The 14,320-nt window shown below is 39.4% G+C and overlaps 1 protein-coding gene across 1 annotated transcript in view; it reads left to right on the top strand.

The window, feature by feature from the left end:
- Positions 1-14,320, top strand: part of ikbkb (inhibitor of nuclear factor kappa B kinase subunit beta) — a 38,645-nt gene that overhangs the window by 2,038 nt on the left and 22,287 nt on the right. Inside the window, exons 2-5 of the mRNA XM_080894702.1 lie at positions 125-246; positions 4,764-4,858; positions 8,885-9,005; positions 12,544-12,613. Of these exons, the coding sequence (XP_080750828.1) occupies positions 142-246; positions 4,764-4,858; positions 8,885-9,005; positions 12,544-12,613 (391 nt within the window). The 5' untranslated portion in view covers positions 125-141. The remainder of the gene's footprint in view (positions 1-124; positions 247-4,763; positions 4,859-8,884; positions 9,006-12,543; positions 12,614-14,320) is intronic.

Below are 14,320 nucleotides of genomic sequence, written 5' to 3'. Positions count from 1 at the left end.
TTATTTGCTTGAGTACTGGTTGCGTGCTCAGACAAATGCATACTCCCATGACATTTTTCAGGCCAAACGTAACATTTTAGCCTTAGTAATGGGTCATGACGGATCCACTATTTTGTTGTTTTAGGTGTAGGTGAGGAGGTCATGAATCGAGTCCCCCTGCAGCAGCCGCAGAGCTGTGGGCCCTGGGAGCTGAAGGAGCGGCTCGGCACCGGGGGCTTTGGAAATGTCACAAGATGGCAAAACAAGGTATTCACTCCACATACTTCTAGCATACTGTTACATCTTTGAGAATCTTATATCTTTAGGACATAATAGACAGGAAAGAGGATGTTTGAATAACAAACTATTACACTGACAAGATAATTATACATGTCCTGCTGAAGTTTCTGGGAAGCCATCGGCTCTTACCTCTGCTGATCAAATTTTAAAGTTAAGGTTTTGTTTAGAGGGAAATAGTCATTTTAAAATGGAATCAGAAATGAAAGTTCACTTGTGTGTTTCCCTCTTTGTGTTTAGTAAAGATTTAAGATGAGGAAAACTTCCTCAACCTGCTGAGGCAAAGCTTCCTTGTTCCTCCTACAGCGAAAGCTCATGTAAACAGTATAATGACCGTGGAGGTGGATTAGCTGTAGGGTACAAATTAAACTCATCTTTTAGCTAATGTCTGTTTGTATTTCACTAAGATCACACTCGTGGAATTGCGTGAAAGAATGTATAAACAACTCTCACTGGATTATTTTGATACTACAGAACTCTTGAGGATAAAAATATTAGGTCCCCTATGAAATTCAAAGCTTTTTACTTTTTAAAAGAGTAAGGGATTTTCTAAACTTGCTAGTTTTCTTTAGAAATCATAATTTATTTCTATTTGAACACAAGAACTATTATTTCATAAAAAAACTAATTTATTATGGTCATGATTACCACCCTGAAAAATGTTTTAGCAAGCCATAGCACAAACCAGCGTTGTGCACTGTGGTGCTTTAACTTTGTAATGTTCAATTTACACACAATATCAAAACGTCAGCACGGGTTTAAGCTGTCACTTTGGAAAGCATCCTGCCAAAAACAAACGTAATCAGTCATCATCATAAGAATTGGTGATGCTCACAAAGCAGGAGATAGATACACAAAGCTATCACAGCGTTCCCAAGTTTAAATAACTGGAGTTAGAAGTATTTTCCCAAAATTTAACGAGACCAAACAGTTCAGAACAAGCCTGACAGAGGTTGGAAGTATAAGGTTTCAACAATTCTGGAAAGAAACTGAGTGAGAGATGTCTCCAAAGACCCCAGAACAACTGTGAAGACACTCCTGAATGACTTCGCCAGCTCAGGAATTATCGTCTGGAAGAAGATAATCAGTAGAACACTGCACAGGAATTGACTGTGAGGCTGTAGACCGCGACAAACTCAATTTGTCATCTTCAAGCCAGACTGACATGTGCTAAGGACAACCTGGAGAAAGATTATGACTAATGGAAGCTCAGAAAGTGTTATTTATAAAATATGGGTCTGATGAAAAGAATGAAGGTCTTTGAACTGAACAAAAGAGCATTTGGGATTTCACCTTCATGGGTTTTGTTCACTCCAGGAAGCTCTTCTTTGTGCACTCAGCCCATGTGAAATAGTGTCTATTGTAATGATGTCACTCTAAGTCACGGGATGAAACCATTTGAAAGTTACATCACTGAACAAGAGGGCACTCTGGGAACCTGACAACACCCGATTAGTGGCTCTTCCTTTTCCTATCTTTAAAATTGTACTTTAGCTGTGCTGTTGTATGACTCACATTTAATATCGTTGCATTTTTAAAGCTGGCTTTGAGCCAGGAAGTGATTTAATATAGTGTCTGCTCTGTGGTTTGCAAAGGTGTAATGATAGTTGTGTATTTTTCCATTGTTTTAGTCCAGTCCATCCATCTATTGTTTAACTGGTTATCCAACCAGGCTCACAGGCAGGCTAGCACCAGCTGACAGTGGGCATCCATACCTATGGCCAATTTGTGATTCTTTTACCCCATTTCCCCTTCAGTTTTTCATGTGACTACAATCCACAAAGGAGAGTTAAAATCATTTCTGTTGTGGTTTCATTATGAAAGATTTCAGCACTTCTCATTCATTAAATAAAGAGCTGTCCAATTCTCTGTTGGTGGCTGTAATTCAGGCTTTTATAATTGTTTTCCTGAAGCTGCACCTGTATTTTGCAAAATGTGTATTTAATAATATACACTCATTGGCCTCTTTATCAGTTGCACCTTGCTAGCTCTGGCTTGGACCCAATTTTGCCTTCAGAAATGTTTTATCTCTTCGCGGCATAGATTCAACAAGGTGCCGGAAACATTCCTCTTTTTAGTCTGTGTTGACATGATGGCATCATGCAGTTCCTGCAGATTTTTTTGGCTGCACATCCACGATCCACGTTCCATTCCGTCTCATCTGAAAGGTGATGTGGAGGCTGTGATGTGCTGCTTTTAGAGATGCTCTTCTGCATATCTTGTCTATGATGACTAGTTATTTCTGTAGGGCTCTAGAGTGTAACCAATATGGTCGCAAATGCGGCCAAATTTTTCAATGGTGCGACTAAAAAAAAATCTTAGGTCGCACCGGTGCGACCAACTGTTCGACTAACAAAAGAAAAAGAAATACTCCGCAACTCTGAAAGTCTCCGTGTGGTCAACAGCAGACACACATTATGCCTCTATTGTGGTCTAAACCAATCAAAAATAGTCAGGGGCGGGCCCTCTCTGATTGGTCGTGGTCCAGATATTCGTGTAGTCCATGTGTACGTTTGAAAGTGCAGGTTTAACATTGTCTACAATATTGCCAAAGAGTGCCAAAGCACTTTAAGCACAAGATTGTTAGTTAAACATTTACAAATCAGTATTGTCTGTATGGACAGCAATCCCCCCCCCCTCCAAAAAAGTGCATATGTAAAACTGCTGTGTTAAGCAATGCGGTTGAAACACCAGTTAAACCGTGGCAAAAAGTTAGTCTAGAGCCCTGTTCTGTCTCCTCAACATCACATTAACTAAGAATTTTGACCAGAAAACTGCTGCTCACTGGATATTTGTTCTTGTTCTCTGGAAAGTGGGAAAATTCAAGTAGATCAGCACTTCCTGAAATACTCAGACTTTCCCATGACAAATAAGTCACGACAAAGTCACTTAAATCGCCTTTCTTTCTCATTCTGATGCTCCATTTGAACTTCAGAAGTTCACCTTGACCACGTCTACATGCCTAAATACATTAGGGTGCTGCCATGTAATTGGCTTACTGGATATTTGCATAAATAAGGTGCTGAACAGGAGTATCTAACAGAGGGGCCAGTGCGTGTGTCTTCCATAAACGTATTTGTATGATTTACTTCCATTGCTGTTTACAATAATCAGTGAAGCATTCAAAAAAAGAAGTTTAGCATTGTAATCACAGTGCTAATCATTGGTGCCACTGCAAATTGACCTTTAGGAGGGAGAATGATTGAGGACTCTCGTGGCACTGCCGTTGTGATGATTCAACTTCTTCTGCAGGAAAGGTTATGTCTTCCTGCATTGGCGACAATACTGTTGACTAATAATAGCTCATATGGGAAGTGAAACGCCTTCATGAGAAACAGGTAGGAAGAAGTTGTTTCTCATCATTTTAAGGGAAGTGATTTAATATAGTGTCTGCTCTGTGGTTTGCAAAGTTGTAATGATAGTTGTGTATTTTTCCATTGTTTTAGTCCAGTCCATCCATCTATTGTTTAACTGGTTATCCAACCAGGCTCACAGGCAGGCTAGGCCCAGCTGACGGTGGGCATCCATACCTATGACCAATTTGTGATTCTTTTACCCCATTTCCCCTCATTTTTTTTCTGTTTATCATAAAGTAGGAATGTCTGACCACTCTGTTTCTTGAATACAAAGTAGTCATGGTAAAATATATAATTAACATTGAAGATCGCACAAAGGATCGTTACGCTCATTTCCACTAGAGCAGCTTTGCATGATTCACACTTCAGATGAAGCTTTTTTCTGTCTTTTATTTGTATGTCCACTTTAACTCTGTAATGCCATGTGTATTATATTTGATACATGAGTTTTTGAGGCTCCTACATCATTATTGTGATTTTTATTTTTTAAATCTAATCCCAACAGCATCATATTATTATATCAATTGCAAGAAAAGCTGGATGGAGTAAATAATACAAGTGGATATAAATTATATGAATTAAAACTCATGTATCCAACTTGATATTAAATGTATTTTTTAAATTTGTTAGGTTCAATAAACACTCTAGTTGGACTTTAGTTTCAGGTTTAATGGTTCAGACTTTGTAGGTTTAATGTATTATCCTGATGTATTTATAATTTATTTTGCTTTTGTTACTCTTTTCTCTTTCCTTCTTTACTGTCCTAACCGCCCTTTCTTTTTTTTCTTTTCCTTAAGCTTTTTGTCCCCGACATATGAACTCTGAACATTTCAGGAGAATCAGGTTGAGACATTGTCTGCAGTTGCTGTCTCTGACTTGCAGCACAAAGCAGGAAACTATCTGAGTCAGCCTCATTGCTATTATGGGAAATACTGTCTTTTGGCAAGGTTACTGCCAGGTTAGCGAATGTTGAGGCACTGCAGAGATTGTTTAACATCTCAAATGAATTGAGAACCTCTATTGGATATTGTGTAGACAAATAAAAGGCTAAAGTTCATGTGTGAAAACAGCTTTTCAGTGTAATGTCCTCTGAAATGATGGAAGTCTGACTTTGTGTCTGTCTGTTTTCAGGACACAGAGGAGCAGATTGCTATAAAGCAATGTCGGCAAGAGCTGAGTGACAGAAACAAGGAGAGATGGTGTCTGGAGATCCAGATCATGAAAAGGTCAGAAGCTGCATTTGAGATTATGTTGAGTGATTATCAGTATTATAACTCCATCCAAGTCCTATACAGAAACTATAACTCATTTAAAATGTGGTCAGTCACCTGTTCCCTTGCAACTACAGTTTTTTTTCCCCACCATTGCTTTTGGAAGTCCCAGTCTGACTTGCACTTGTGTGCAGAATGAGCAGCAAACTGTCAAGGAAGCTTCAAGAAAAAGTCTCTTTTTCCACAGTGATGCATCTCAGTTTGTGACACATCAGTTTTTAAGAAATTGGTGATTTTCCCGTGCAAACTGAAACAGTTTGCTGCGTTGGTTTAAGGCCGTTTTTGGCATGTTAGCCTGGTTCAGTCTGACATGTTGCCGTGACTCACTTTGGTACATTCCATGACAAACTGGGTGCTTATGAGTTTGACATTTGACTTTTATGTACCCATCTGTTTAACAAGTTTCTCAAAATATAAAAACCAATTTTGTGCCCTGAAATAGTAAAAATCACACATTAGATAATTAGAACAGCATGAAAGTGAGTTATTTTGGTGACTTTGGTTATTTCTGACGTCCTAGGTGCCACCTCCTCATTTTGCTCTGCTTTGGCAGTCATTCTCTTTCCACACCAGAAGCCATTCTGTTAATGGCTTCGGTTTTGGTGTCAGGTCCCTGGATGCCAGTTTATGCAGGGTTTGATTATGTTTTGAGATGTGAAGTGCATGTGCTTTTTGTCATTTGGTAGTGCAAACACACGCATAAAACCTCCCCCTCTTGTCTTACTTTAACAAGCGTGTTGTTTTCAGACAGACTCGGTCACAACCGCAACCCTTCCGTGCTCCCACGCTCAACTTGGGGAAAAAAACACTGGGTAGGGGACATGGCAACCTACCATTATATTATTACAGCTACTTAACACAGATTTGCACACGAACATCTACTGAAAGACACATCACTTTGTTTTTGAGTTATAATGTGTTTATACATCTGGTATTCTGTTGCTTTTGCAAATGCAGAATGTCTTTTTAAAACCAAGGAAAAAAAACATTTCCAAAATCTCATGCAGGCTTCATCCCACTCTTTCTCTCATTGTGTATTTTTTTTTCTAAACGTTTTCTCAAATTCAACAGTTTCCAGTTCATATGTTATAATAATAATAATAATAATAGCTTTATTTGTATAGCTTTAAAAATAACCCCCAAAAACTGTGCCTTACAGTTTGGATAAAACTATACATTAAACATAAGTTCACTTGCCCCAGCTGACAGACACACAGTCAAACGTACGTTCTTACATTCAGTCATACACACTCTACAGCCAGAAGTAAGGGATTAAAGATTACAGAAAAGCTAAGCTATAAAATGAGTCTTCAGCAGCTGTTTAAAACAAACTGCTGATTCAGGCTGACGCAGGCTGTTACAAAGTTTTGGTACGACAACTTCAAAAGTGTGGACCCCTCTAGCTTAGAAGAATGAAGAGGTTGTCTGCTGGAATAAATTCTCATGATGTCTGCTATCTGTGCAGGAGCTTGGCCATGTGGATTTATGTTATTAATACAATTTTAAAATTATTTCTAATTTCAGCTGGAAGCCATTGAAGACAAGTAAGAGTAGAGGTGATGTGACCACTGGCTTGTTTTTGTTAGCAGCCTAACAAAAGTGAAGAGTCAGTGACAGTAAATGAGTTGGGAGAACATTAAAGCATGTACTTTTTTGTGATGTTTCTTAGTTTAAAGAAACAAGACTGGATGAGCTTGGAGATGCTGGTTAAAAATAATACCAAGATTCTTAGATGCTTATTCGATATTGCTGGTGAGGAGGCTAGTATAATGACTGACCACATAAGAGAAGCTGAACACAAGAACCTCGGCTTTGTCACAGCTGAAGACACTCAGTCTTTAGTGACAGTAAAGCTGAGGTAGGAGAGGCTGCTGAGATTGTTAGCCTTGACAGAAAAGTATAGCTGTGTGTCATCAGCATAGCAATGATAGGAGATGCCTTTGAAGATGTTAAATAGATGGCCTAATGGTAACATAAATTAAAAGCAGAAATGATCCAAGGATTGAAGCTTGAAGGACTTCATATGAATCCTTGTATTCCCAGAAGCAGAAAACATCCTATATTAAAGAAATATAACTATACAGCTGAATGTATTTCGTTTTGTTTGATTATTTATTGCTTTAACTGAACACTTGCATACATGTGAGGACTCATAATAACAGTCATTTATTATTTCAGTGATTGCTATCAGTCTTCTGCTATTCGAGTTCCTACAACACGGATTACATGCAGTACATCATTTTCTTGGTCAGTCTGATATCAGTTGGAGTCTGTTATCTTTACACTCTCCTTTGCTTTTTATATGTAATGAATACTTGAGTCAGAGGCAATCTGAAACACATTGTTTCAGTGACACATTATGAAACCACAAAGCTTCAGAAATGGCAAAGGAGGAAATTGAATCAGATCAAAAAGTAAGACTTTTAATGATCCAGAGATTGTGTGATATAAACAGTTTTGTTATTTTTAATGCAAGCCAAGTTTTAAACATTTTTCTAATAAAGTTTAAATGAAGAACAGCACAACATATGGTAGCGTAGAGTAACTCTGATGCCAGGCGTCTTCACTGCAATTCATACAAAAAACATAGAAAAGAATCAAAGAGTAAATAGTACAGTATCTATCTCAGTCAGTTATATGAAATTACAAAAGCATTGTTTGCATATATGAAATTTAGAGTACTCATGTATCAGCAATTGCATCATGTTTTGTGTTATATATTAAGTGATATAAGAGTTGTGGTGTGTTCTACTTCCAAGGTCCAACTGGGTCTGAGTGAGGTACATTTTGTCATCATAGGTTAAACACAGCACTTCATGCAGAAGTTTGTGAGACTTGTCCACACAGATGCTGAACTACAGTTTACAAGGATCCAAGCGCACTTGTTGTCCTCACAGAACTGTGTCTACAATCAAAAGCAATCATAATCCCAGCCTGTGGAGAAGATTTTTGTGTCTAATGTGGAAAAAGGTGGAGGCGAATGTTTTCTATGTAAGACACGATATGGTAAAAGAGCAGTTCCCAGGCAAAAAAAATGCAGAAACAACAAATTGTATTTTTTTAAGATATCACAATGCGTAACTTCCTTAGAAATAGCTGCCAAGAACCTGGAAATTAATCAGTGCAGTCAGTTGAAACATTGGAGCGTAATTCAAGATTAATCTCTGTGTATTTGCTTGGTTCTTACTGGATATTATTGGTGCAGTGATGCAAGACAGGGAGTTTATTCATGAAGTTAACTGCATGCTTGAATAGGCTGGGCTGAAATGGCTGCCAATGGCTGTCCAAGTCTGATGGGGAAAAATGTTAGGCTTTGGAAGTGGATGCAAGATAAAGACTAATATGTACCCAGGTGTTTTTGCGTTGTGCAGGGGGAAAAACTGAAAGCAGAAATGAGAGTTTCGTATGAGGAAAGGGAAGGATGTTCCGGAGCTCTCAAATGCAGAATTGAAGCCATTTACTCAGACACTGAACCCGACTTTAACGCACTTAACCAAAACCAAACCACTAGATTTATGTCACCAAACATGGAAAAAGAAATGAAAAACTGCAAATCCATTAATTCAACTGGAAGCAAAATGGAAATAGCACTTAGTACAGAGTTAAATCTTTCAATGTTTGCTGAAACTTTTTTCACAAGTGTTTTTGAGATTGTTGATTAAATAGTGATTAAAAGTTTAGCATTTTATTATAGCTTAATTCTAATATCCCCTTTTACCAGTGACAGTTTCTAAAGAGATAGCATTAATAATGAGCAGAATTGAGTTTACCTTATTGGTGCCACCCTCCACAGCACTCCCAATTTCTCATGAAACCCCCTTGGGAAGATCAGTTGCCCTTCTCTGATTTGTCATTTTCTTTTGTCATCAGATCGGTTTCAGGAACATTTTAGCAAAAGATGATTTCTTGTGGTTAAAATGATAATGAATTATATTGCTATAATACATTGTACAGTTCTTCTAATTAGTTTTTCTCACTTAGGTTGGATCATGTCAATGTGGTTGCTGCCCGAGAAGTTCCTCAAGGAATGCAGAAACTGGTGGCCACCAATGATCTGCCGTTGCTGGCCATGGAGTACTGTCAGGGTGGAGATCTGAGAAAGGTAAAAGCCGGTTATGTTTGCGTGTGTATATGCATATACAGTCATGTGTAAAAGGAAGTACAGCCACTTTCAGGCCTAAGGTTTTACACGTCAGGATATAATCTGAGTCATCTGGTCCTTAGTGGGTCTTAAAGTTCAGATGAACAACAACACATCTCACACAGTACTGTGCAAAAGCCTGAGCCACCAGTGTTATGTACAGACATACACTGAAATGCAGTAAAAAAGGTAAAAAAAAAAATAGTTTTTACAACTCTAACAAGCCTGAAAGTCAATATTTGGTATGACTACATTTATGCTTCAACATACGTGTTTATGCAATACCTGCTAGTAATAAGTGCATGCATTTTGATTGACAAAGTTTTCTATGTGTAGACATAACACAGGCTGACATTGAATGGATTATAGGTCACTGTTAAGATGTCAGGTACAAGTGCTAGATTGATGAGGCATCAAAAAGTTACCAGTGTCCATAGTGAAACTGTGAAAGACTACGAAAGCCAAGAGGACAAGTCTGATTCCTTGGAAGCAAAATTTCAAGGAACGAGGGATGGCTCAAGACTATTGCACATTACTGAATTACATCCTGTCATTTATTAGTAGAAATGTAGAAGTTGTATGTGTAAAGAGAATGTAGCAAGAGTGGTGATCATTTTAGCTGGTTTTGCTACTGTGGAACCCGAGCACTTGCAGTCACTAAGTTTACAAGGAAGCCCTCTGTATACCAGATAATTCAACAATCAAATGGGAAGCCAACTTTCTGACAGAAATGATCCAAAGCCTAGCAGCAAATCTAAAACAGAGTGGCTATAAAAGAAAAGAATCAAGGTTTGCAAATGGCCCAGTCAAAGTCCAGGGGCCCGTTCTTCGTACCTCGCTAAGTAGGTTAGCCGGATTAGATTGTTGACGATTTCGCGTGATCCTGGATCAGTCGGTTCCCCGAAGCTCATCCGGGACTTGCTGTCATAGCAACAGAGCCGTAAGCGTAAACCTGCTCGGGAGCAGGTTTACTTTATGTAAACAGGATTAGATCGCGGCCACGCAGGTATGTCCGCTTCATTTATACGAAAGCAACAGCGATAAATAAATAACATCAATGTAACTGAAGATAATGCAGCACTTGATCCTTTTATTGATGTCACACAGATACATACAGGTCATTTCCTAAAAAAGGGAAATGTACTATTAACATTCTATTACATGTATGTGATTATTACAGATGTAATTCATATTTCAGAGTAGTAATTGTAAATTACTTCGTGTAATCAAGATGAGAGACCACGGCTATAAAAGCCAAGGTGGATTTGGGAAGCCTGTCGCAGCCATGTCCTGTCCGTTTACGCGAGCAACCCATTGCGGAAGGTGCAAGATTGATAAGGAGAGTCCTCAGAATTCAGCGTATATTGCGGGACAGACAGGATCCTTTAGCTCAGCGCGACAGTGTGCTCATTGAGAGATATCGATTTTCCCGTGAGGATATTATTTACTTAACCAACTTGTTGACGAGGGGGTGCAGGACCACCACCTGTCTTTTTTTGCTCTGCCCTTTTCTTGGTTGCTGTTATAAACAAACAAACAGATTATTTCAGGCTCTCTTTCCAAGAGACGAAAAGCAATATAAGTGATAAATATTACCATTCTGTAGAATATTCTTATATTTCACTTTTACTTGTTCCCATGTTCTAGTGGGTCCTGTTGTGGCTCTAATGTGAAAGAGGATATAATATAACAATATAATATAATGTAATATAATATTGGATAATATAGTGTAATATAATAAATCTACCCTACCGCCTACTGGTGTTGGCCAGAGGGGCCGATGGCGCAATATGGCAGCCTCGCTTCTGTCAGTCTGCCCCAGGGCAGCTGTGGCTACAACTGTAGCTGCCTCCACCAGTGTGTGAATGTGAGAGTGAATGAATAGTGGCATTGTAAAGCGCTTTGGGTGCCTTGAAAAGCGCTATATAAATCCAATATATTATTATTATTATTATTAAATTACTTACGAGTTTAATTTGTCAGCAACTTTCTGCCAGCCCTCTCTCCTTGCTTTTGCAGCCTTTGCAGTGTTCCCTTGCGTTCTGATTAAACTCTGAAACTCCTGAAATCCCTCACTCAGGAGTTCTTGCTCTGCTGCCGAAAAATACCGAGCCGAGCGCGCTCCTTCGACATTTTCGCCGACCAATCAGAGGGTTGCCGATCAATGTTTCTACTATCGATGCGTAGCCCCTTTTATGACACCCAGTGATGTCACATTACTGCGTCCAGCTGTACTAATCGTCAACAGCAGGTGTGTTCGGGGAACCGGATTAGCGAGCTCACGGTTAGCGCGATGATTTGATCTTGGATGTGTCATTTGATCTTGGATGTAGTAAGCGACGTACGAAGAACGGGCCCCTGATCTCAACCTGATTGAAGTGGTGCAACTTTCAGAGAGCAGAGAGCAAATGTTTGAAAACCTCAATGTACTAAAGCAAAATCTTTAAGGAAAGCAGGGCAGATTTCCTCCACAACAATCTGAGACCAATAAAGTCATACAGAAAACAGTGATTTCAGTCATGGGGTGTACTTAGTTTTCCACACACTGGTTCTTCAGTTTAGTGTTTGTTAAATAAATGAAGACTTAGTATATGTTATGTGTTGTTCATCTCAGGTTGTATTTACATATTTTCTTTAGATAAAACCTTGGAACTCAAATGGGTTGTACTTTCTGTTTCATATTACTTGATTTGATGTGGTTTAGGTCACTGGATTTGAGCCCGTAAACCTACATTTTAATAAAATTAAATAACTGTGAATGGTTATCTTAGGTTGGTAATATTTTTTCTCATTCTTAACATGAGGAAATATATGCTTGTCTTTTGAAATCTTTTGAGTCACATGTATGTATCAAGTTTAGAAATAATGCTAGTAGCACAAATTTAAAATGGCAAATGTAACAATTACTGTACATGTATGTTTTTGGGTTTTTTTTTTCTGTTTTAAGTCTGATTTATTTGGACCAACAGTTACTCAGCTGTTTGCTCTTCATTCTGTGGGATAAATCTGGTGCAGTTTTTAATTTGAAAACAACTGAGTGTTCACCCCGAGGCCAGCAGAAGAGGAAAATGCCAACCATTGCAAACCGCAGTGTCATAAAAATTTCAAAGCATCCCAGATGGTCGAAAACTAAGCAGATGGAGCGCAAAACTGCACCATCCTTTTTTGTCAGGCTTGACACAAGTTACCAGCAGCAAAGTGCTGTAAAATGATTTGTTTAAAAGAAAGAAAGAAATCTGCTTTTACTACCAAAATTGTGATTTGTACGTTTGCAAAAGGGCCTGAGAGCCTTTTGAAAAAGATTGGTGCTTATATGTCTGATCTCTTATAAAGATAATGTACTTAATGGACGGAAAGTAGTTTTTATAGAACGATAAAGAAGAAAACGTTCATAAAAAGGACAGAGTAATGAATTCTTGCCTGTGTAAACTTGCGTTGCATTCTGCTCCCTGGTTCTTGTCACTGAGGTGTCGAGTGTCTGTTTTTGTGCTCTCTGCAGTATCTGAACATTCTGGAAAACTGCTGTGGAATGAGGGAGGGGTCCATTTTGATTCTGTTACGGGATATTTGTAAGTATTTGGTTTCACCGCCATCTCCATCATGACTACGCTAACCTTTTAAATTGTCAGTGTGAAAGACTGATAGATTAGCTGGGAGTGTGATCTGTTCTCTGTAGTAGGGAGGAAATGGTGCTGGTGAGTATCGTGATGTCATCACTGACTATAAACCGCCATCCTCTTAGTCACCGTGGCCCGAGATCATACTCATAGCAGGGCTTACGTCAACAATCAGACCCCCATGCTCTTTGGTTTAAACATTATACATGAATACTAACATCAACATGCACTCTGTGTTTGTCTCTGTATAAACGACTTTGAGCTAAGAAACAAATAATATGGATTAAAGATATCTCGAGTGCATATTTCACTCAAACACGTGCGCATAAGTGGACACAGACATACAGAAACTCCTTTTCCTGTGACCACTTTGTGGACATTTCCTGATAATGAGTGATCCACTTTAAACTGTTTCATGAGCGAAAGCAGTGGCCCAGTCATGTGTATCCACACCCACAAAGTCGCACTCACTCACACGCGCTAACATTTAGATGCCCCAAACTTATGTTCCGCTTCAGTCACCTCTTTTTGTTGACACACCCGCAGGTTAATCACCCAATTAAAAGTGATATTAGAGTTTCAGCTGCGCTGCCTGTTACGCTTTAATCTTTTACAGTTGATGTTTAAGACTTGATCAGGTGTTTCAAGACTAACTAATTAAATTGTTTATTAAACTATTTTATTGGTTTATTAAAAATAATGTTTTTATTGATCTTTGGTGGTTTAACTTCTCACTTTGCTGTAGTAAAGTATGAGTGTGTCCCAGTGTGGGTCACAGATTTCAGATCAAATCCACAGCATGTTCCACACATGCACTGCAGCCGTGAAGGTTATGACATTAGCAGATCTTATTGTCTGGCATTTTCTGAAGTTTATATATGAAACCCAGACTCTATATAATAGAGACAGCCGAGCCACCATTATGCCACCCATTGGTTTCAAGGCTACAGATTTTTAAGCTTAGCATTTTAGGTGGCTGCCATGTGGTTTTTGGTGCCAGATATGACTTTGTTTGGTAGAAAAACAAGGTTTTTTAGAGAGCTAAATAAATTGTACATCTAAAATTCACAGCTGCACATGCCTTCTTTTGGTGCCAAATTAGAGGTTAATTAATTATTAGAATTTGACTAACCAAATCTTCTTGGACGGGCTATACACCTGAGAATACAATTTTATCCATCCATCCATCCATCGTCATCCGCTTTGTCCGGGGTCGGGTCGCGGGGGCAGCAGCCTAAGCAAAGAGGCCCAGACCTCCCTCTCCCCAGCCACCTCCTCCAGCTTGTCCGGGGGAATACCAAGGCGTTCCCAGGCCAGCCGAGAGATATAATCTCTCCAGCGTGTCCTGGGTCTGCCCCGGGGCCTCCTCCCGGTGGGACATGCCTGGAACTCCTCACCCAGGAGGCGCCCAGGGGGCATCCTTGTCAGATGCCCGAACCACCTCAGCTGGCTCCTTTCAATGTGGAGCAGCAGCTGCTCTACTCTGAGCCCCTCCCGGATGGCCGACCTTCTCACCCTATCTCTAAGGGAGAGGCCAGCCACCCTTCGGAGGAAGCTCATTTCTGCCGCTTGTATCCGCGATCTCGTTCTTTCGGTCACTACCCACAGCTCGTGGCCATAGGTGAGGGTAGGGACGTAGATCGACCGGTAAATTGAGAG

The sequence above is a fragment of the Rhamphochromis sp. 'chilingali' genome, assembly GCF_963969265.1.
Source record: "Rhamphochromis sp. 'chilingali' genome assembly, chromosome: 10".
Taxonomy (NCBI): domain Eukaryota; kingdom Metazoa; phylum Chordata; class Actinopteri; order Cichliformes; family Cichlidae; genus Rhamphochromis; species Rhamphochromis sp. 'chilingali'.
Note: the sequence above shows the minus strand (reverse complement) of the source record. Positions and strands in the feature narration are given on the sequence as shown.